Raw genomic sequence first — 19,246 nt, forward strand, 5'->3', positions numbered from 1 at the left:
CATAGAGGCACCTTGGATTTTTGAAGGACCATGTAAAATCACTAGAAGGTGATTCAGTCTGTAACTAGCTAATGCAAGCGGTTGCACTTCCTGTAAGCTGTGTCCAGAGTTTAGGAGGAGCCCTGCTTTTTTTCTGCTGCTGCTAATGACTTCTGGCAGTGTGCATGGCCTCCAAATGCAGAGGCCAGATGAGGGCAACACACTCTCTGCACAACTGTCCATGTGGAACGTGGCAGTTTGAAAACAAACACTTGAAGACATACTCAAGGATTTGCTGTAACTGTAAAGGAAAAGGAAGAGGAATTTGAACCAAATGTTTCTCAATCCAGTTTTCAAGTGCCAAGTTATCTGTTCATACTGATAATAAACAAGAGTTTGTCATATTTATAGTGTTCTAATGGAGGCAAGATGGGCACAACCTCCATATTTATCAACCTAGCTTGAAAAAAAAAGATAATTTTTGTTATTAATGACATTTTACATATGCCCCATGATTCAAATTTGAATACCTAACTGTACTATTTCCTAACTATACTATCGTCAAAGAATTTTAAATGTCTTCACATGAACTAAATTGAAATTAAATGATAAACTACTGTATGTGAAAGCTGTTGTATTTTATTTTTTAATAACTTTATTATTGGACTTTTTTGTTACTGTATTTGATGATGTCAGTCTGAAGCACAACATTTTGAGGGAGAACTGTAGAAAACAGGGGGATAGAAAGATCTTTTTTCTTTCTTTAGACATGGACCATGTTTACAGTAATGTGTGTCAACATTGTTTTGTCCACTAACTTTTCAGAATATCTATGGTCTCCTTGGATTACATGACTTTGTTGATTCCACCATTTAAGTTTAATACACACTGTGCAACCTGAGCCTTTGATATGGGCAGCATAATCATTTCCATCCCGCTTCCTTATTGAATAATAAGGTACTCTGTCATGGTGAAACACATTTCCTGCTTTGTTTTCAACAGACTGGAAGAGATATGGAGTCCAAAATGCGGAGTGAGGCTCGCCTCAAACTGTTCACTTTGGATCCTGACACACAGGTGACCAAAATCATTTCTGATCACAGTGTTCTATGAATACAATTTCTTAATCCTAACATTAACATTGCAGTCTGTTTTCCTCTTGATGGGCTAATCCACAAAGCAAACAAAGCAGTGATTTATGGATTTCATAACTAAAGGATTTTGCTGTGGCAAGGAATATCCTTTGGGCCCTTTGTTAAAACCTGATGTTTCCATAGAAACTGGATTTCTCTGGGATTGAACCGGATGTGCGGCAGTTTGAAGAGAAGTTTGGGAAGAGAGTGCTGGTCAGCTGTCACGACCTCTCCTTCAACCTGCAGAGCTGCGTGGCTGAAAATGAGGAGGGGCCAACGACAAACGTACGTGTCAATGACAAATCAATCAAATTCAGTTCAAAGTGAAGTACTGAAACTGCAAAGTCTGTCTTTGCTGTGCTAAATAATTGAAAGCCCATTATGCCTTCAACACACACACATGCACACACTCTAGACATACTTCCAATAGATGCAATTGCAGGAGTGGAGAAGCGCTTTTTTCCACATAATTCTGGGAACTGTGCTTTGCAAATGAGGGCAAAGTCTAAATCAGTTAAGAAGATAACAGACAGTTCAGATGGCCTACTTGGCTAGTCCCCGCCAATGCTAGCACTGTTGACACAGGAAATGGCCATTGCCACGGCAACCAGCCTGGGCCTCCCACCATGTATTAGCACCAGTCTGAAGCTGGTTTCCTGCTGTCACTCTCGCAATTCTCTGGCTCTGTGGGAGAAGGGCTGCAGTAGCACTCAGCTGGGAAACCACAACCATTACCTCTGCTGCTCAGATCATACACAGATGCATGGACACACACACACACCCACTCTCACACTCTTACAAATGGCTTTGTGTAATGGAAAAGCACGATGGAAAGTGTATGGAAAGATGAATTACATCAATGGTACATTTTGACTTGATGGAAAAATGGGAGGCACATTAGGGAGGATAAGTATCCCTTGAATTCTTGCTTCCTTTTTTACCATTTTCCTAATCTCTCCGTTTCTCATCCGGCCTCTCTCACCACAAAATATTTACTCATATATTTACTTTACTCATCCCTGCATGCCTAGGTGGAGCCCTTTTACGTGGTCTTGTCCCTCTTCGACGTCCAGAACAGTAGAAAGATCTCAGCGGACTTCCACGTGGATCTCAACCACCCTTTGGTCCGGCAAATGACCTTCGCCTCGGGATCTGGCGGTGGGGCGGACCCGCACATCAACGGGAGTGGCGATGACGGTCCCCTGGGTGGCCACAGGCTGGCCAGTGGTCTCCCAGAGGGGGCTCTACAGTACCCCAAACAGGGGGTGTTCTCAGTTACCTGCCCCCACCCCGAGATCTTCCTGGTGGCCCGGATCGAGAAGGTCCTGCAGGGGGGGATCACCCACTGCACCGAGCCATACATGAAGAGCTCAGACTCGGCCAAGGTACACAGATTAGCTTCGTGTTATTTGTTGTGTTGTTAAAGCTGAAGTCAAATATCTGTCCATTTACCACCCTGACCTCCACGCTCTTACTATTGACTGCACTATTTCAATGGCAATGACTGATGCCTGCTTCTAGCCGCATCTCCTCCTCCTCTTAATACTTTCCTGGTGGGGAAATGCCTCAGAACTTGAATTGGAGCAGAACGGACTTTCCTATTCAAATCGATATAGCAGGATGGTCAGAGCTGCGGCCGTTTTTATGTGAGTCGTTGCCATTTCAAAGAACTGTGGCTGTTGTTCTGGGCTAACGTCCACATTCCACTTGGTGGTAACTATTAACATTTATTTACTACTTTCAGCAAGCAGCACCAAATAGCTTTTCAGTCCTCAAAAGAGTGCGACACACTCTGCTGCCCTATACATGCACTGTCACTGTAGCAGCTAATCACAATCGCCATTTTATTTTGTACCTACAAAATGACCACTGCAAACATTTCCATGACCCTTGTACTCCATTCAACTTCTGTGGGAAATTCATTCTCAGTGTTTGCATTTTAACACAGTCCCCATTTTTGCTATATGTCATAAAACCAGTCAACAGTACATATTTTATTAACATTTTAAAGCAAAATATGTTGATTTGAAAAAAATATTGCATTGAAAAGTAACTTTTTACAGGTGTATGGCCAATGTTTCAGCTTCAATTCCCATGTAGGCCACCATCAACTCTTTGCAGTGTTAGTCATTTTGAATAAAAGGGTCCACCAGTTGCTCTAGTTTCCAAAATTCATCTAGTGCTAGAAACCTACTGTTGAGCCTTTGTTGTTTCCATGTGGTGGTGGCCTGAAGGTTAGCGATGGCTCCTTGTGGCTGGGATGTGGCTGCCTCTAACGCCCCGACTGCCCACACACTCTCCTTTCCCTCAGCAGCTGCAGTCAAGGAGCTCATGACCAAGGCACTTAACCCTCCAGCTGCTCCGGTGAAGATATTGTTGTAATGCCAGACAGTTTCCAGGGTGTGAACGTGCATGTCGGCGTGACCTTTGTACTCGCTCTGGAACTGCTCCCCCGGGCTGTTGCCATAAATAAAAATTCACTGTTAGTCAACGAACCTGATTATTCTGTGATGTCCAAAAAAATGAACCTGCGCTCTGTTTGACCAGATGGCCCAGAAAGTGTTGAAGAACGCGAAGACAGCCTGCAGCCGCCTGGGACAGTACAAGATGCCCTTCGCCTGGGCTGCACGGTACTGAAAACTCTTTTGTCATTCTCCTGCAGTTTCTCCTCTATGATCATTATAAATATGATAAAGGCAAAGGGATCCGCCTAGTTTTGGCCTATCGGGAACTGTAGAGGCTGATATTGCAATTGAACGTAGGCGTTTAGTTTCTTAAATCAAGACGAGTGACTCAAACTAGAGATACTGTACACAGACTGAAACTGTCAGCTGAAGGAAGGGGATTTTTTGGTGGTGTGGGGGCTGCACAGCATAGCACAGAATGTAATTTTTTATGTCTTGGCAGGCCTGTGTTCAAAGATGCATCGGGAACTCTGGACAAAAGCGCTCGCTTCTCGGCTCTTTACAGACAGGACAGTAGCAAGCTGTCAGACGAGGACATGTTCAAGCTGCTCACTGACTTCAGAAAGTGTGTTTGTCTCTCGCTCTTCCTCTCCTCACCAGTCACTCTTTTCAAAATATTGCTGTCAGTGGTTTTGCTCAGTTTTTTATAATGCCCTTTCCTCTCTGACAGGCCAGAAAAAATGGCCAAACTTCCCGTGATCTTGGGGAACTTAGATGTAACTATCGACAGTGTTGCCCCAGATGTCACCAGTAAGCCCTCAAAATACTTTTTAGATGACTTCCAGCTCTCTATAGGTTCTCTAACTCACTTTTTAACCCTGTAACGTCTTCTTGGCTTCTGTCTCCAGATTGCGTTACCTCCTCCTACATTCCTGTGAGGAATTTTGAGGGCAACGGGCCAGGCAGTGCTCTTCTCGAGGTGGAGGAGTTTGTCCCCTGCATCGCCAAGTGTTCCCAACCCTTCACCATCTACAACAACCACCTCTACGTCTACCCAAAACACCTCAAATACGACGGGCAGAAGTCCTTCGCTAAGGTGCCCAAGGATGCATATAAACACATAGGATTTAATGCAGCTCCCCCTTGTGCTATACATAAGTTTGAATGAATTTACCCACCAGGCATGGCTTGGATGTGGGAGGAAATGAGTGTATGCTCGAGGGATGCAGGCTAATAAGCGATTATTCCTTTCTTCTGTTATATAAATATAGAATAAGTCTCAGCCTGAGCTTTTCAATCGTATGTTTACATGATGTCCGTAATCCATGTTTGGCATTAGCGTGCAATGTGAAATAACATTCCAATACCTATGACTTATTCTTTTTTGGAGAGGTAATGCTTTTGTTTGGCTTATGTGCGCTTATCATCATGGTTTTATGTTCCTGTTGAGCTGATGCGAGCGCTGGCAAAGGTTTGAGGAGTGTTCAGCCAAGCCAGAGAGCTGGATAGAATTATCCTTACTCACAGCAGCTTCTGATTAATACATTAATGCGGGGTTGTTATTTTCACTGGGTCAGCTCTATATAGGAAACTAGCTTGCCTTCTCTCCTCCTCTGTCTCGCTCTTTCCCCCTCTCTGCCCTCTGGGTTTTTTAAGAGGAGGGCCGGCATTCCACTTCCTTAAATGTTTTCCTCATTTTATTGAGACAATTGAAGGCTTGAAATGGATACAGAGAGAGAAGGGTGTGGTAGGATTTGATTCTAGGCCAATAGGGGATATGTATATATATATATATATATATATATATATATATATCCATCTTGGAACTGGTTCACTCTTCGCCATTATAATGTCGCTTTTCTCTCTCTCTCTCTCTCTTTTTTTTGACCCTCGTTTTCAGGCAAGGAATATTGCTGTTTGCATTGAATTCAAGGATTCTGATGAGGATGACGCCCAACCATTGAAGGTGCTTTTACCATACTACCAAATACTGAGCAAAGACAATTCAGGAGCAATATTTCCAAAGCAAAATGCAAAACTTCAAAACCAAAAAATAGCACATTCAAGCCATACGAGATTGATCATGAGATTGAAAAATATCTATGTACTTCCCCTCTCTCTCTCTTTCTCTCTCTCTCTCTCTATTTCAGTGCATCTATGGTCGTCCAGGAAGTCCTCTTTTTGTCAAACAGGCGTATGCAGCCGTCTTGCACCACCAGCAGAACCCTGAATTTTATAATGAGGTGAGAGCAGATCTATGCTTTACATGCTACTGTACAGATTTATTTATTTTTTTTTAGCTGATATTCAGCAAAATCAATAGCCACAAATCCTCAGTGAGGAGAGGAAGAGGTGTTCAGAATGAAAAAAAAATGTATAATTTAAAAAAATAATGCTTTGTATTTTAGGCAGCACCTCTCGGTTCCTCTCATGCTGTTTTAGGATGAGGAGAGCTTCAGCCCTCCAGTAAAAATCTGCAATGGAAATGCTCCACGGGGCGTTTTTCACTTTCATTTTCCTGAACAAAGCTTCCCCTGTATCAGGGAGCAAAGCCTAGCATGTGTGCTCTTCTCGCCCTCAGATAAAGATAGAGTTGCCTACTCAGCTGCATGAGAAGCACCACCTTCTCTTCACCTTCTACCATGTGAGCTGTGACAGCAACAGCAAGAAGAAGGACCTGGTGGAGACTCCAGGTACTGTGCACTGCAGCTGTCTGTCACCTCACTAGTGCTAATTGAAGTTGGTGTCCTGCTGAGGGAAGATGGGTGTGTACTTAGACCACAAAAGTCAAGTTTACCCAATATGTAAAAATAGATATTTTCCCACTTTCTGTGTGATTTAGCAAGGTTTCCAGGCTGCCTTCCCTGTCTCCCTTCAAATCAATACAGTGGGGCTAGGGTCACCTCTAATTTGTACTATTTAGAGACAGATAAATACAATTTGCTAATATATATATTTTTGCTGCTGCTCTGCTATAGACAACAAAGAGTGATACACACGCTTCCTCGCTGTCTTTCTGTACCTGTTGTGTCTCCGCAGTTGGTTCAGCATGGCTGCCTCTGCTCAGGGACGGCAGGGTCATCATGAATGAGCAGCACATGCCGGTGGCTGCCAATCTGCCCGCCGGGTACCTCGGCTCCCAGGATGGCGTCACCAAGGTAACAGACGGGGTTGGTGGGGGATGATCTAATCACCGAGACTATGCCTCAGGGGATGCTGTTTTTGTTGTTGCTGTGTTTTTTTTTCATTTGGCATGTTATTTCCTCAAAAATCCAGACAGAAGGAAGACTGAAAAGGAGATAACAGTAGTAGCAGTAAAAGTCATGAGTGGGATGTGAATCTGTGAATCCATACAGTACAGGCCAGGAAAGCAGAATAACACAGAATCTGAGATTGCAGGTTATTCCTGCCCAGTTTTGGATTAATTTGCTGATTATTCTCATGGATTTTTAAGTTGTTTTATAGCTCAAGCTTCCGTTGCCAAGACAGTTTTTCTTCATTATCTTTAGACCAGATGCAACTAATGGATATTAGATGATAGATTATCTTTGGATGTTTATCTTATTACCTATGATTGGATTAAGACTTTATAGACGCCCAATAGGATTTCACTTCAGTTGACTATAAAATTTGATCAATATTCAAATCCATTAAATTTACCTCACCAATGAGGTACTTCATTCTTTGATGTGGGACTAATGGGTTTACTTTAAATTAAATTTCTCTGCAATGTAGTGCAAATTGCAACATGCCTCCCATAATAAGCATTTTGTGCATAATGCTCAGCACTTATCTCAAATGTAACCAAACGTCTAAGAAGCAATTTTCGGAAACAAATGGAGCCCAGAGTGAGCCTCAGAGATGTTTTTTGTGCATGCTGGTGGTAATAAACATAAAAAACAAGTGCTTGTTTTTAGCGTCACTGTTCCAGAGATTCAACATACCCCTTGTGGAGCCTCATTTATTGAGATTTCCATTCATTCTGTTATGGATCCCTACAGCAGCCAGGGTATCCATTGAAGTCCTTGATAAGAAAGCGAGGCCACGAGGCTTGTTCTGTCTTTCTTACAGTATGTTTATTATCCAGTCAAACTACAGCCGAAGTGTTTTTGTTTTACTTCATTATACAAATTATGAAGAGTCACGCCATATGGCCGCTTTAAATCATTTTGATTATCACCATATTGCCGTTGCTGTCATTTGTCAGATATATAATATATTGTAGATGTTTTGACATTTCCGAGGTGCCAATTTCCTAATTAACCGACGCAGTACGTATTTCACTCAGTATGCAGTTCAGCAATTTTGTTTGTTTCTGCTCATTTGGATCATTCCAGCACTCCGGCCCAGAGATCAAGTGGGTGGATGGAGGCAAACCGCTGTTCAAAGTCTCTACTCACCTCGTTTCCACAGTTTACACTCAGGTATACAGCAAAATGTTTATCCCTCCATGTATATGTGCATGGCTTTGGTTGTGGATGGATTTAGGAATTTATGCAGGTATAAAGGGATGGATAGTGTGTATGTATATGATGTGTGTGTGTGCATATTAATTGGGAGTTGCAGGACAGCCCTGCAAGAGAAAGGCTTAATATGTCCATCATTTATGTGAATTTGTTTTAAAACAGCCTGGTTCAGGAAAAGAAGAATCTTTCTGATGTTGTGCAAATAAATTAGTTAAATTTAATGTATGTGAAGACTTAGCCCTCAAAGTACTGGACTCTGATTGGCTGACAGCAGCAGCTCCTCTAATTGAAATGAGGTAAACCTGCTGAGTGGAGGTTTTCTCGCTCAAGTGTGGCAAACTTGCCTGATTGGACAGATTTTCATAATTCTTTAGTGAGGGAGCCAATCTGGAGTCAGGACCAAGTCCAGCTATGACGTTTCTCCTCTGAGTTTGTTTCACTTAATTCAACCACGCAAACAAAATCAAATGTTAGCCGTGTCCTCATTCAAAACACATTTGATCATATATGTGTATAAATAGAGGAAAAATCTTATTCTCATCACAGGGGACCTTTAATCTTCTCTGGCTCGTTCTTGAAAAGTGCCCTGGATAAAAGCATCAGCTGAGTGCTCTCAGAATGTAAATAAAAAATGAACCCGGTATTACAATCGTGCCCCATCTTCCCCCCAGGATCAGCACCTGCACAACTTCTTCCACCACTGGCAGAGCATGGAGACGTCAGAGCAGGCCTCGGAGGGAGAGCTGGTCAAATACCTGAAGGTAGTCACAGCTAACGGAGCCACATCGTCTTCCATCGATTTCTGATGCTCAAAGGGAGGAAAATCTTTTATGATGTGGTGTTTTTTTTCTGTCTTTTCTCTCTCTCCCTCTCTCCGCCCAGAGTCTCCATGCCATGGAAGGTCATGTGATGGTCAACTTCCTGCCCACCATCCTCAACCAGCTGTTCCGCGTCCTGACCCGAGCCACACATGAGGACGTGGCCGTCAATGTGACCAGGCAAGCCAGACACACCCGCACGCACACACACACGTACACACTGACACAAGCATCACATGCAAAAAAAAAGAAAAAGAAAGAAAAAAAGAAATACCTGGTTTCCAGTCGCAGAAAACTATGCGAAACAAAAATATTTTATCTGTGGTCAGAGCTGAGCACTCTAAATCCGGTCTGTTTTAACAAGCTGAACCCGTAGAAAATTACAATAATGACGCTTTCATCCTGTTCTCACCCCAAAGAAGCTTTTTTTCCGCGGTTCACCAGCCCGAATAGTCATTAGACGCTCTCACCTGTGGCTTACACGCTTCACTCCATGTGTGTGTTTTATGTTTCAGCTGGCTACTCTTAAGGCTCCGTCGGTAGTTTTTCTTTAATGAGGTGTCAGCGCTTTAGAGTAACTGTGCAATTCTCTCTGTTTTCTCTCCTCCTTTCCCTTTCCTTTGTGTTTTAATGTGATTATCCGTGGCCCTCCCTTTCTGTGCAGGGTAATGGTGCATGTTGTAGCGCAGTGCCATGAAGAGGGGCTCGAACACTACCTGAGATCTTATGTCAAGGTACCCTATAATTATACTAATAATTACAACAATTTAGCAACACTTAAATGATTGAAAAAAACAACATTAAAGCAGCAATAATCAAAACAGCTGTCATAGATGATTTAAATGAGGAGGATTTAGACTCAAATTGCCAAAAAATGGAATAAACACATAATATGATGGTTTAGTCTATATGTATGTGCTTATTTCTCATTTCTGTTTTGTCTTTTTGTCTTTATATTTTTTTTCATTTTTGCTTTTGTTCATCCGTTTAGTCTAAATCGTCCTCATTTTCACAGTTTGTTATTGCAGCTTTAATAATAGTTGCTGTCTGAGTGTAAAACAGGAAATTATAATAGTACAATAGTTGTTTATCACGTATTAACCGCTGATCTTCAATTATTGCACATTTCTTTCTTCTCTCCTCAGTTTGTGTTTAGGCCAGAGCCATACACCTCCATCAATGCTAAAACAGTTCACGAGGAACTTGCTAAAGCCATGACAGCCATCCTGAAGCCATCCACCGACTTCCTTACCAGCAACAAGCTGCTGAAGGTACATTTTTATAATTTAATGCCCTTACTAAAATGAACTCTTCAAGTGTTCCGGGTGCCAATATTTTACTAATTTTCATGCACTGTGTTGCAGTACTCATGGTACTTCTTTGAAGCCCTGATGAAGTCAATGGCACAGCACTTGATAGAGAGCGGGAAAGTCAAGGTAGGGCTTCTCCTCTGCTCTCCTGTCCTCTCCTCTCCTCTTTTCCTCTCTTCCAAGCTTTAATCCTCTCCTCTATTTTCACCGCTTTCATCCAGCTCTCCAGGAACCAGCGTTTTTCGGCGTCTTTCTACCACGCTGTGGAGACCTTGGTTAATATGCTGATGCCACACATCACCCAGAAATACAAGGACAACCTGGATGCAGCTCGCAATGCCAACCACAGCTTGGCAGTTTTCATCAAGGTTGGCACGTCTCCCAGCGCCTGCAGTGCAGCTCTGTCCTTTGATATTTTGATGAGTTTGAGGAATTGCAGTTTGGGGAAAGATGAAAATGGAAAGCTAGGAATAACCCAGTCCTGCAACAAATTGCGTACGATTAATAACAGTTAAAACAATGATGTAGTCCAAGTCTTCGATTTCCCACATGCATAATGCTTTTTAAACTACAACACATCAATCACCACATCTGCTGTGTTAGATTTGTATGGTTCAGATTTGTAATGCCGTCCGCTCACTATGTTTGTTCACTTCCCACTCAGCGCTGCTTCACCTTCATGGACAGAGGCTTCGTCTTCAAACAGATCAACAACTACATGAACTGCTTTGTACCCGGAGACCCCAAGGTTAACATTCTGCCCTGCTGTCTATATTTAGCTCTTAATTTATCCACAGAGAGGGAATATAATGGGAGTTTTTTGTGTTTCTTTTCCTCTGTATTCCTGCCAGACTCTGTATGAGTTTAAGTTTGAGTTCCTGCGGGTCGTATGCAACCACGAGCACTACGTCCCCCTCAATCTGCCCATGCCCTTTGGAAAAGGCAGAATCCAGAGATTTCAAGGTAAAACTGCACGATACACCGATAACTAACAGATAACTGCTTTTTCTCTGCCTTCCCTTCCATATTCCTTCCTTATTTGTTAGCTGAAAGTTCTTTGTATTGATTGATTGATCGATGCCCGTCGCAGATCTTCAGCTTGACTATTCTCTGACCGATGACTTCTGCCGAAACCACTTCCTGGTGGGGCTGCTGCTGAGGGAGGTGGGCGGGGCTCTCCAGGAGTTCAGGGAGATCCGGCAGATCGCCATCCAGGTGCTCAAGAGCCTGATGATCAAACACACGTTTGATGACCGCTATGCTGCAAAGGTGAGTCAGTCCGCCGGCTCTGAACCGCTCCGTGAAGCCTCATTTTCACCAAGCGTACGTCAGATGTAGAAAGAAAAAGCCATTTGGCACTTTCTGGCTCATTCTGTGGCAGCTATATTTGTGCCATTTCCCCTGTGGGCATTTTTTGAGTCAGTCATCTGAATTTAAAAAGCTTTGTGCCTGGTAAGTTCTTCATTCTATTGGTTTAAAGTCTGTCCAGGTTTTTTAGTTTTTTTTTTTTTTTTTTTTTTTTTTTTTATGACTGTATGACTCACGAACACCTATGTCATTCCAGAGCCAGCAGGCCAGACTCGCCACCCTCTACCTCCCCCTGTTCGGCCTGCTCCAGGAGAACGTCTACAGGCTCAACATTAAGGAGTCCGCCCCCCTCAGCAGTCACAATGTAAGGCTGACCCCTAGTGGTCGATCACTGAATGGCAGCCTGTCTCCTAAATGACTGCGTAGTTTAAAACATGACTCATTCTGACTTTCTGGAATCTTAATTATTCTTTACACTGGATTAATCTGTGACGGTGACACATTGCTGTCTTGAGAGGTTGCCAGGCATGTATAGCATTTCCACTCCTGCTATTAGCATGAGTACTTTTATCCTGATTTCAATGGCAGAGCTCAACCACTTAATACCATGTTTGTTTTGCGTACTCTTTGTCACCAGAATGCCAGGGAGGACTCTCTGGTGTCGACCTCCATGGTGACTCCTCAGAAGCCTGGGAGTTGCTTAGAAAATGCTCTGCACAAAGATGTGTTTGGCGTCATCTCCGGAACAGGTTCAGCTCCTCTCCTCTGTCTCCCATAGATATGTTTACAGTCACAGTCACTGCAGTTGCAAAGTTAAATCCCTTGTAAAGAGGAATTGGTTGTTACTTTATGGTTTTTACCTTCTGGCCACAATTTAAACCTGGAACATGTTATAATTTTCACCTAAAAGGCTGGTTATAAATCTTATTCCTCTCCTTCATCATATTCCTCCACCTTTTACCCGAACAGCAGTGGAAGCCTTATTCGTCATCCTTACCTCAAGAGTGACCTTGAATTCAGGCTTGTTTAAAGTCACAGGGGATATTTTATATTTTACATAAATATATATATACCCATGATGGGTCACACTGATAAATAAATGATTTTTGTGATCCTATAACCTTTGTCTTGACCAGAATAATAAAAAAAAGTGCTTTAGTTCCATGTCTACTTATATTTATTCTCAGTGACTGTATGTTTTATGATGTGCACTGTCCCGGCAGCCTCACCTCACACCTCCACTCCCAATGTGGCCTCAGTTCACCATGCGGACTCCAGAGGCTCCCTGGTCTCCACTGACTCTGGAAACAGCCTGCTGGACAAGAGCAGTGACAAGACCAACTCCCTGGAGAAGGTAGGTGGATGGATGAATGGATGATGGGTGACTGTTTCATATACAATATTAATGAATGCCTCTATTATTCAATAAGGGATTGCTAAAGACGGGTGTACTAAGAGGACATATGGAGTGTGTGCGCTGTAAATATGTATGAGGTGTTTGCTCTTATAGAGTGTTGCAGTATGTCTGAGATACTGAACCATATGGGTATGTTTGTGTGCATTCATTCAGTATGTACTTCTTCTCACTCTTGCTGAGCGTAGTTTGGTTGCCAGTGTGCAACTAAATCAAGTTGGTTCATGTTTCATGCAACGATTTTGTTACTAAAACCAAAAAAAGCATGCATCTGCAGTCGTTGTTTCACCAAACGACAGGCTACATGTGTGGTGAACCATGTTTTTAACCTCAGTTTTTTCATGTGATTTTTTTTTTTTGCATGATGTGAAATTACAGTTAACACACTTTAAATGTAGAATATTTTACATTTCTTTGATTAATATCTTTTGTTTTTGTTAAAATAAATGAAAAAAAAATCTGCCAGTGCAATTCAACATGTTTCAGCAAATGTAATTATGTTGCAACAAGGCAGATCGTCCCACTAGGATCAAGAAAATGACACTTTAATCAAGAAAATTCTGGAAACAAGTTAATTAGCATTGGAAACAGGTGGGATTATCTTATCCCACTGGCAGATTTTTTTCACTATTTTTTTTTTTTTTTAAGTATGATTTTAACACTGAGTATGAGACTAAATAACTTGTCAAGAATGGATTTCTTGTAAATAACAAATAAATGTAAAAATCAAACTCTGGCTACACACAGCATGCCCAGTACTGCTATTAACTGCACCCTTGGATATCCACCCTCTCTGTAACCTCCCAAACCCAGCAAAGGGAGAGGTTTACCCGGCGGCACTCGGTCAACGTGCCCCCTCTCCCCCTGGACCCCGAGGACCGCGGTCCCGCTCTGACCGGTGCAGCCAAGCGGGTCACCATGGACTTCTCCCTCCTCACCGTGCCCCTGCCTGACCTCCCACAAGACAGTGACAATGATAATGATAAGCCAGCTGCAGGCCAGGCCGCTCCAGCTCTAGGGGTGGATGGAAATAATGAGGAAAACATCCCTATTCAAGTACTTTGTTTGACCCCCAAACCCCCTCCGATCCAACCTGACCACCAACAGCCCCTGCCTGGAATTGTGCAGAGTTCAGCAAACTGCCCTTGACTTTAGAGAAAGTAGAGAACAGGACAAAACATGTCACAGGACAGTTACTGGAAAATATCCGAAACCCAATGTGGTAATAACTTTCTTTGACTGAAAACCTTCTAATATGATCTGAATTGTCAAAATTGAGCAAGTAGTTTCAAACAAATACAAAGAGACATTTCTACCCTTTTATTTATCCATGTTGAATTCATTGAGAGTGGTTATTGTTTGTTTGAAAGGATGCTTAGGGGGGGTCTACTGGATTTCAACTTGTGGTCCAGACAGAGTCTACACTGTGGTTTGCAGATATCTGCACAACACATCCAAAATCCAATTCCTCCGTCTATTGTCCCCTCCAGAGTGTCCCACATCAGGGAGTGTGTGTGTGTGTGTGTGTGTGCTGTGCTCTCCTGTTGTTTACCCACGGGGAGGCTGAGCTGACCTCGCAGTCTTTCCCATTTACTGCGTCAGCTCCTGTCGGGTAACTGTAAATGTCTTTCTTCAAAGTGCCCATTGATGTTGCAGACGCAAAGCGCAGAGCTGCTGCAACAGATGTACTTTCTTTCTTTTCTCTTGTGCACATTCCCCAAGGAAAAGACTTGACATTTCTTATCTTTGCAGAGAAACTGGGGGTTTGCAGTGCTGTTTTTTTTTTCTTTTTTTTATTTCTGTGACTCTGCAAGCCGCTTCGAGTGACTCATGTTGTTTCTCTTTCATTTAGTCTCTGTCTCTCTTTCCTCTCCCTGTCAGAACCAGTGTGCGTCCGCTCTGGGCAGCACTGTCCTCCGCTGTGACAAACTGGACCGCGATGAGATCAAGAACCTCCTCATGTGTTTTTTGCATATCCTCAAAAGCATGTCGGAGGGTAAGGCAGCCTGTCTCACCCTCATCTCGGATATGTTTTTGTTGTTTGTGACACAACACAATGCTGAATAATTAATGAGATATGTTGTCTCTTAACCATGACTTTACATACGACCATATGCAAGTTAAGCAAAAGTAGGTTAAGAAAAAGTAAATGCACAGTGAATTTCTTTCTATCTCCCTCAGAGGCCCTGTTCACATACTGGAACAAAGCAACTCCCACAGATCTAATGGACTTTTTCACATTAATAGAGTAAGTTCATAACTACACAGCATTTTTATGGTTACATATATGTGTGGTGACCAACTTGGGTTACATTACGCCTGTTAATTACTGTTAATAGTTATCCATGTAGAGTGCTGAATGTCTCATTTGAGTGTTTAGTGATGGTCTGTATCTGAGCCCCACTTGTTGTCTTTGTGCTGCAGAGTTTGCCTTCATCAGTTCAGATACATGGGGAAGAGATTCATCGCCAGGTACAGTGAATATCGCCGTGTGAATACTGACGCTTTAACTGAGATGCAATTTATGAGCCGATTCTCCAACTGAGACTGTGTTGTGTTGCTGATCTGCATTGAAGCAGTAAACTGACTCACACCCACGCACAGACTAACAAACAGTCAAATGCTCACTGAATCTTTTTAACCCTTTGCTTTTGGTGTGTTCTCTTGGCGTTAACGCTGCCGGAAAGTTGTTTTGTCGTTAACGCCGCGGCCCCCGGCCCCTCCTGCATGGGTAAGCGCTCCCTCTCTCTCTCTCCCTCACTTTGCCTAAACGCATGATGCTGCCGTTTTTCCTCATTACCAAGGCCCAGACAGTCTCTGCTCAGGGCATCAAAGCCGCAGTGTGTTGCCAGCCATTCGTTTGTCTGCTGTGTGTTTTGCCTCTTATTCCGGTTTCCACCGATACCATTCACCGGCAAGACATCATTATCTCGCCGTAAACCCTCTGCAGTGTCATCTTGAATGACTTTTGAAAGGACATAAAGTTTTCACAGATAACAGTGTTGATCAAAGTCTTCCTCCAGTACTTCTCTGGCAGTTTTTTCCAGAAATGTATCAAATGCATATGAGACAAAGACTATGCTCTGCGATGATAGTTTAACTAACATTCACATGTACCAATAATGGTGTTTTCTCTCGTCCAACAGGAGCCAGGAGGGGATGGGGCCTGTGACTCAAGACAGGAAGTCCCTGACTCTGCCTGTGTCTCGTAACAGGGCAGGGATTCTGCACGCCCGCCTACAGCAGCTGGGTACTCTGGAGAACGCTCACACCTTCAACAACAGTAAGGCCAGTTTTCATATAATAAGAAGTGAAATTGTTTCACTTTCCCCAAGAAATGATTCAGCCCCACCGCCCACTCTGTTTTTCCAGGGAAACTAAATCACAGGAGCACACAGGGAGGGTTTTAATGTGCTAATAACTCTAGTTCAGCTACATGGAAAACAATGAGTGAGTTATGAAGAAAGAACAGCATTACTCAAGTCAGTGATTTTATGTACGAGCGCTATTGGCTTACACAACATATTCTAAATGAAACGCAGCGCAAAATCTAAAATGCTCCATTTATGAATTGTGACGTCTACTTTTGCTGTCATTTCAAAATAAAGCACATTCTGGAAAAAATATTTACCTTTTTAAGGCTATTGCCTATTACATTCTAACATTCTGAGGCCTCAAGGACGTACACTGTGTTTTCTGGTGAGTCATTTTGAAGGTAAGTAAAAACCAAGTGTGTTTACAAAGAAAGCAACATGGGGTGCCTGGAAGAAAGTTGTGGCCTTTATCGACCTCTACTGGCAGGCAGTAGGAATTGCACCAACTCTGACATCCAGAAGTCTCAGCAGCAATTGATCATTGGTCATTGGTATTGCTTATCAGCCCAAAGTCCTGCAGGTATATTATGTTAATTTTGTGCTATGGGTCAGCAGAAATCTGTCTTATTTCCCCTTTAAATTAATATCAGTAACATGGATCTCTTATGTGTGTTTTATATGAGCAGTGTACTCCCACACGGACGCAGACGTGAGCAGCCAGTGTTTGCTGGAGGCCAACGTGGCCACAGAGGTCTGTCTGACTGTGCTGGACACACTCAGCATCTTCATCATGGGATTCAAGGTATTGCTCATACAAACCACTACATTAAGCCCCTTTTCTCTCTGATGTTTAATACTCCTTTGTCACATTACAGTTTGATGTTTGTCTGATTATCTAGCTTGCTTTCCATGGCCAGGAAGTTTTTCTTTCAAGGTGATGTGTGCTTGATTATGTCCTCCACTGTCCTCAGACCCAGCTGAGTTTGGACCTGGGCCACAACCCCCTGATGAAGAAGGTCTTCCAGGTGCACCTGTGCTTCCTGCAGATCCCCCAGTCAGAGGCTGCCCTCAAACAGGTCTTCACCTCACTCAGGACCTTCATCTACAAGGTGAAAGGACCATCTTTGTCTTACTTACATATCATCTGGTGTGGCTAAACCATGTCTTCAGCACATTTGGGAGAGTGGCTAGGGAAGTTAGTGCCTGGATTTTGAGCTGAACTCATAACATTCTGACATCATCCCTTCCATGTTTTTCCCAGTTCCCCTGTACGTTCTTTGACGGCCGTGCAGACATGTGTGCCTCTCTGTGCTACGAGATCCTGAAGTGCTGTAACTCCAAGCTGAGCTCCATCCGCAACGATGCAGCCCACCTCCTCTACTTCCTCATGAAGAGCAACTTCGACTACACCGGCCGCAAGTCCTTTGTACGAACCCACCTCCAGGTATGTGTCTGTATTTAAAACTGATCAACGTGCCCATGGTTTTATGTGCTGTAAATCATAACATCAGTGCAGTGCTGATTCTGTCCCTCTTCTGTACCCTTCCAGGTAGTAATTGCTGTCAGTCAGCTGATCGCTGATGTCATCGGCATCGGAGGAACCCGGTTTCAGCAATCCCTCTCCATCATCAACAACTGTGCTAACAGTGACAAGAACATCAAGGTGAGGGATGGGCCTCATATTAAGAGGAAATACATTTAATCAGGCCAGCTGCAGTCCTAATTTAAGTAACCATCCCTCATATTTTCATGTAAATGCATCTTCATTTTGCTGCTATATGTTATGATATAACGCAGTGGTGGATCAATCTATAACCAGTTCATGACAGCTTTTACATTTGCTCTTTTGTACACCTGGTGTTTGGTAACTCTTTCCTAAGAAAAGTCCTCTGCTCTAACAAGAGGAGTTTGTTAAGAATAAATAGAATAAGAACAGTCTAGTTAGTATTAGCAGTGATATCCACCATGACTGAACGGACAAAGGAAAAAGCAAAACCATCAGAAACTCAAGATCAGTGCAGTGCAGAAACAGAAATGAGTGTTGAGCATTAAAGAGGCTGGCAAATTTGACAAAAAAGAATGTTTCAGATTACCACTTTTAATAAATCAAATGATTTTCAGACTGCAAAAAAGAGTGGAGCAATGGCAAAGCAGCAGTGGATTATTGTTGGCAGATTTTTTAATTATACAGACTGCACAGATGAATGTACATTTGATGTCTGTATCAATAAATTCATACTTGTTCTTCAGTAGCGAAATAACAACAAATTCTTGGTACCAATTTATAATAAGACTACCCATGTAAAGGGTTTATGAGAGGCTCACTATTTGGCAAGATCAAGTTACTGCTGCACCACATCTGTTCTGTTAAATCTCAGATCTTGCTAGTAGTTGTTTTAATTTGTCTTCTCTTTTTATCAGTCAGCCATCCTTTGTATCGCATTGATCTATGAAAATTGATATAACTTGAACTAACCCTAACCTAATTAATAACCTAATTAAAAACCATTCATAAACCCAAACTCTTCATTCATACACACAGTGTCCAGCTGCGATCTAACTGTGATCTAACTGTGACCCACTGTCTTTCTCCAGCACACAGCTTTTCCCTCGGATGTGAAGGACCTGATGAAGCGCATCAGGACGGTGCTGATGGCCACCGAGCAGATGAAGGAGCACGAGAACGACCCAGAGATGCTGGTGGACCTCCAGTACAGCCTGGCCAAGTCCTACACCAGCACCCCCGAGCTCCGCAAGACCTGGCTGGACAGCATGGCGCGCATCCACAACAAGAACGGAGACCTGTCCGAGGTAAACACACTTTATCGGGTCCTTGCATGAGAGTAAGATTTTAAAAAATTGCATCAGAAATAGATCAGTGGCATGGAAAATGGTTTGCAGTCATGGTAACAGAGAAAACGGAGATGCAGGTTGGAGCTCCGTCTTTATGGCAGCCAGTTCTCCGTGGAACATTTCACTCCTGTAAGGCTTCGCCAACCATGTGACTTACCTCTGTGTTTGTCTGTTCCCCCTGCAGGCAGCCATGTGCTACGTGCACGTTGCTGCTCTGGTGGCTGAGTACCTGTGGAGAAAAGGTGA

At 43.0% G+C, this 19,246-nt stretch overlaps 1 protein-coding gene across 5 annotated transcripts in view; it reads left to right on the top strand.

The window, feature by feature from the left end:
- dock9b (dedicator of cytokinesis 9b) overlaps nucleotides 1-19,246 on the top strand; it is a 62,376-nt gene that overhangs the window by 33,927 nt on the left and 9,203 nt on the right. For all 5 annotated transcript variants that reach the window (XM_030070369.1, XM_030070392.1, XM_030070360.1 and 2 more), the window contains exons 10-43: nucleotides 982-1,056; nucleotides 1,257-1,397; nucleotides 2,144-2,497; nucleotides 3,660-3,742; nucleotides 4,020-4,142; nucleotides 4,248-4,327; nucleotides 4,426-4,613; nucleotides 5,418-5,483; nucleotides 5,668-5,760; nucleotides 6,099-6,210; nucleotides 6,557-6,675; nucleotides 7,855-7,941; nucleotides 8,655-8,744; nucleotides 8,866-8,981; nucleotides 9,466-9,535; nucleotides 9,947-10,072; nucleotides 10,166-10,237; nucleotides 10,333-10,479; nucleotides 10,776-10,859; nucleotides 10,963-11,074; nucleotides 11,202-11,380; nucleotides 11,676-11,783; nucleotides 12,057-12,168; nucleotides 12,643-12,773; nucleotides 14,715-14,829; nucleotides 15,015-15,081; nucleotides 15,258-15,305; nucleotides 15,980-16,116; nucleotides 16,834-16,949; nucleotides 17,119-17,256; nucleotides 17,409-17,591; nucleotides 17,697-17,810; nucleotides 18,743-18,958; nucleotides 19,185-19,242. In XM_030070369.1, coding sequence (XP_029926229.1) covers nucleotides 982-1,056; nucleotides 1,257-1,397; nucleotides 2,144-2,497; nucleotides 3,660-3,742; nucleotides 4,020-4,142; nucleotides 4,248-4,327; nucleotides 4,426-4,613; nucleotides 5,418-5,483; nucleotides 5,668-5,760; nucleotides 6,099-6,210; nucleotides 6,557-6,675; nucleotides 7,855-7,941; nucleotides 8,655-8,744; nucleotides 8,866-8,981; nucleotides 9,466-9,535; nucleotides 9,947-10,072; nucleotides 10,166-10,237; nucleotides 10,333-10,479; nucleotides 10,776-10,859; nucleotides 10,963-11,074; nucleotides 11,202-11,380; nucleotides 11,676-11,783; nucleotides 12,057-12,168; nucleotides 12,643-12,773; nucleotides 14,715-14,829; nucleotides 15,015-15,081; nucleotides 15,258-15,305; nucleotides 15,980-16,116; nucleotides 16,834-16,949; nucleotides 17,119-17,256; nucleotides 17,409-17,591; nucleotides 17,697-17,810; nucleotides 18,743-18,958; nucleotides 19,185-19,242 — 4,060 coding nt within the window. The remainder of the gene's footprint in view (nucleotides 1-981; nucleotides 1,057-1,256; nucleotides 1,398-2,143; nucleotides 2,498-3,659; nucleotides 3,743-4,019; nucleotides 4,143-4,247; nucleotides 4,328-4,425; nucleotides 4,614-5,417; nucleotides 5,484-5,667; nucleotides 5,761-6,098; nucleotides 6,211-6,556; nucleotides 6,676-7,854; nucleotides 7,942-8,654; nucleotides 8,745-8,865; nucleotides 8,982-9,465; nucleotides 9,536-9,946; nucleotides 10,073-10,165; nucleotides 10,238-10,332; nucleotides 10,480-10,775; nucleotides 10,860-10,962; nucleotides 11,075-11,201; nucleotides 11,381-11,675; nucleotides 11,784-12,056; nucleotides 12,169-12,642; nucleotides 12,774-14,714; nucleotides 14,830-15,014; nucleotides 15,082-15,257; nucleotides 15,306-15,979; nucleotides 16,117-16,833; nucleotides 16,950-17,118; nucleotides 17,257-17,408; nucleotides 17,592-17,696; nucleotides 17,811-18,742; nucleotides 18,959-19,184; nucleotides 19,243-19,246) is intronic.

The sequence above is a fragment of the Myripristis murdjan genome, chromosome 2, assembly GCF_902150065.1.
Source record: "Myripristis murdjan chromosome 2, fMyrMur1.1, whole genome shotgun sequence".
Classification (NCBI taxonomy): Eukaryota; Metazoa; Chordata; class Actinopteri; order Holocentriformes; family Holocentridae; genus Myripristis; species Myripristis murdjan.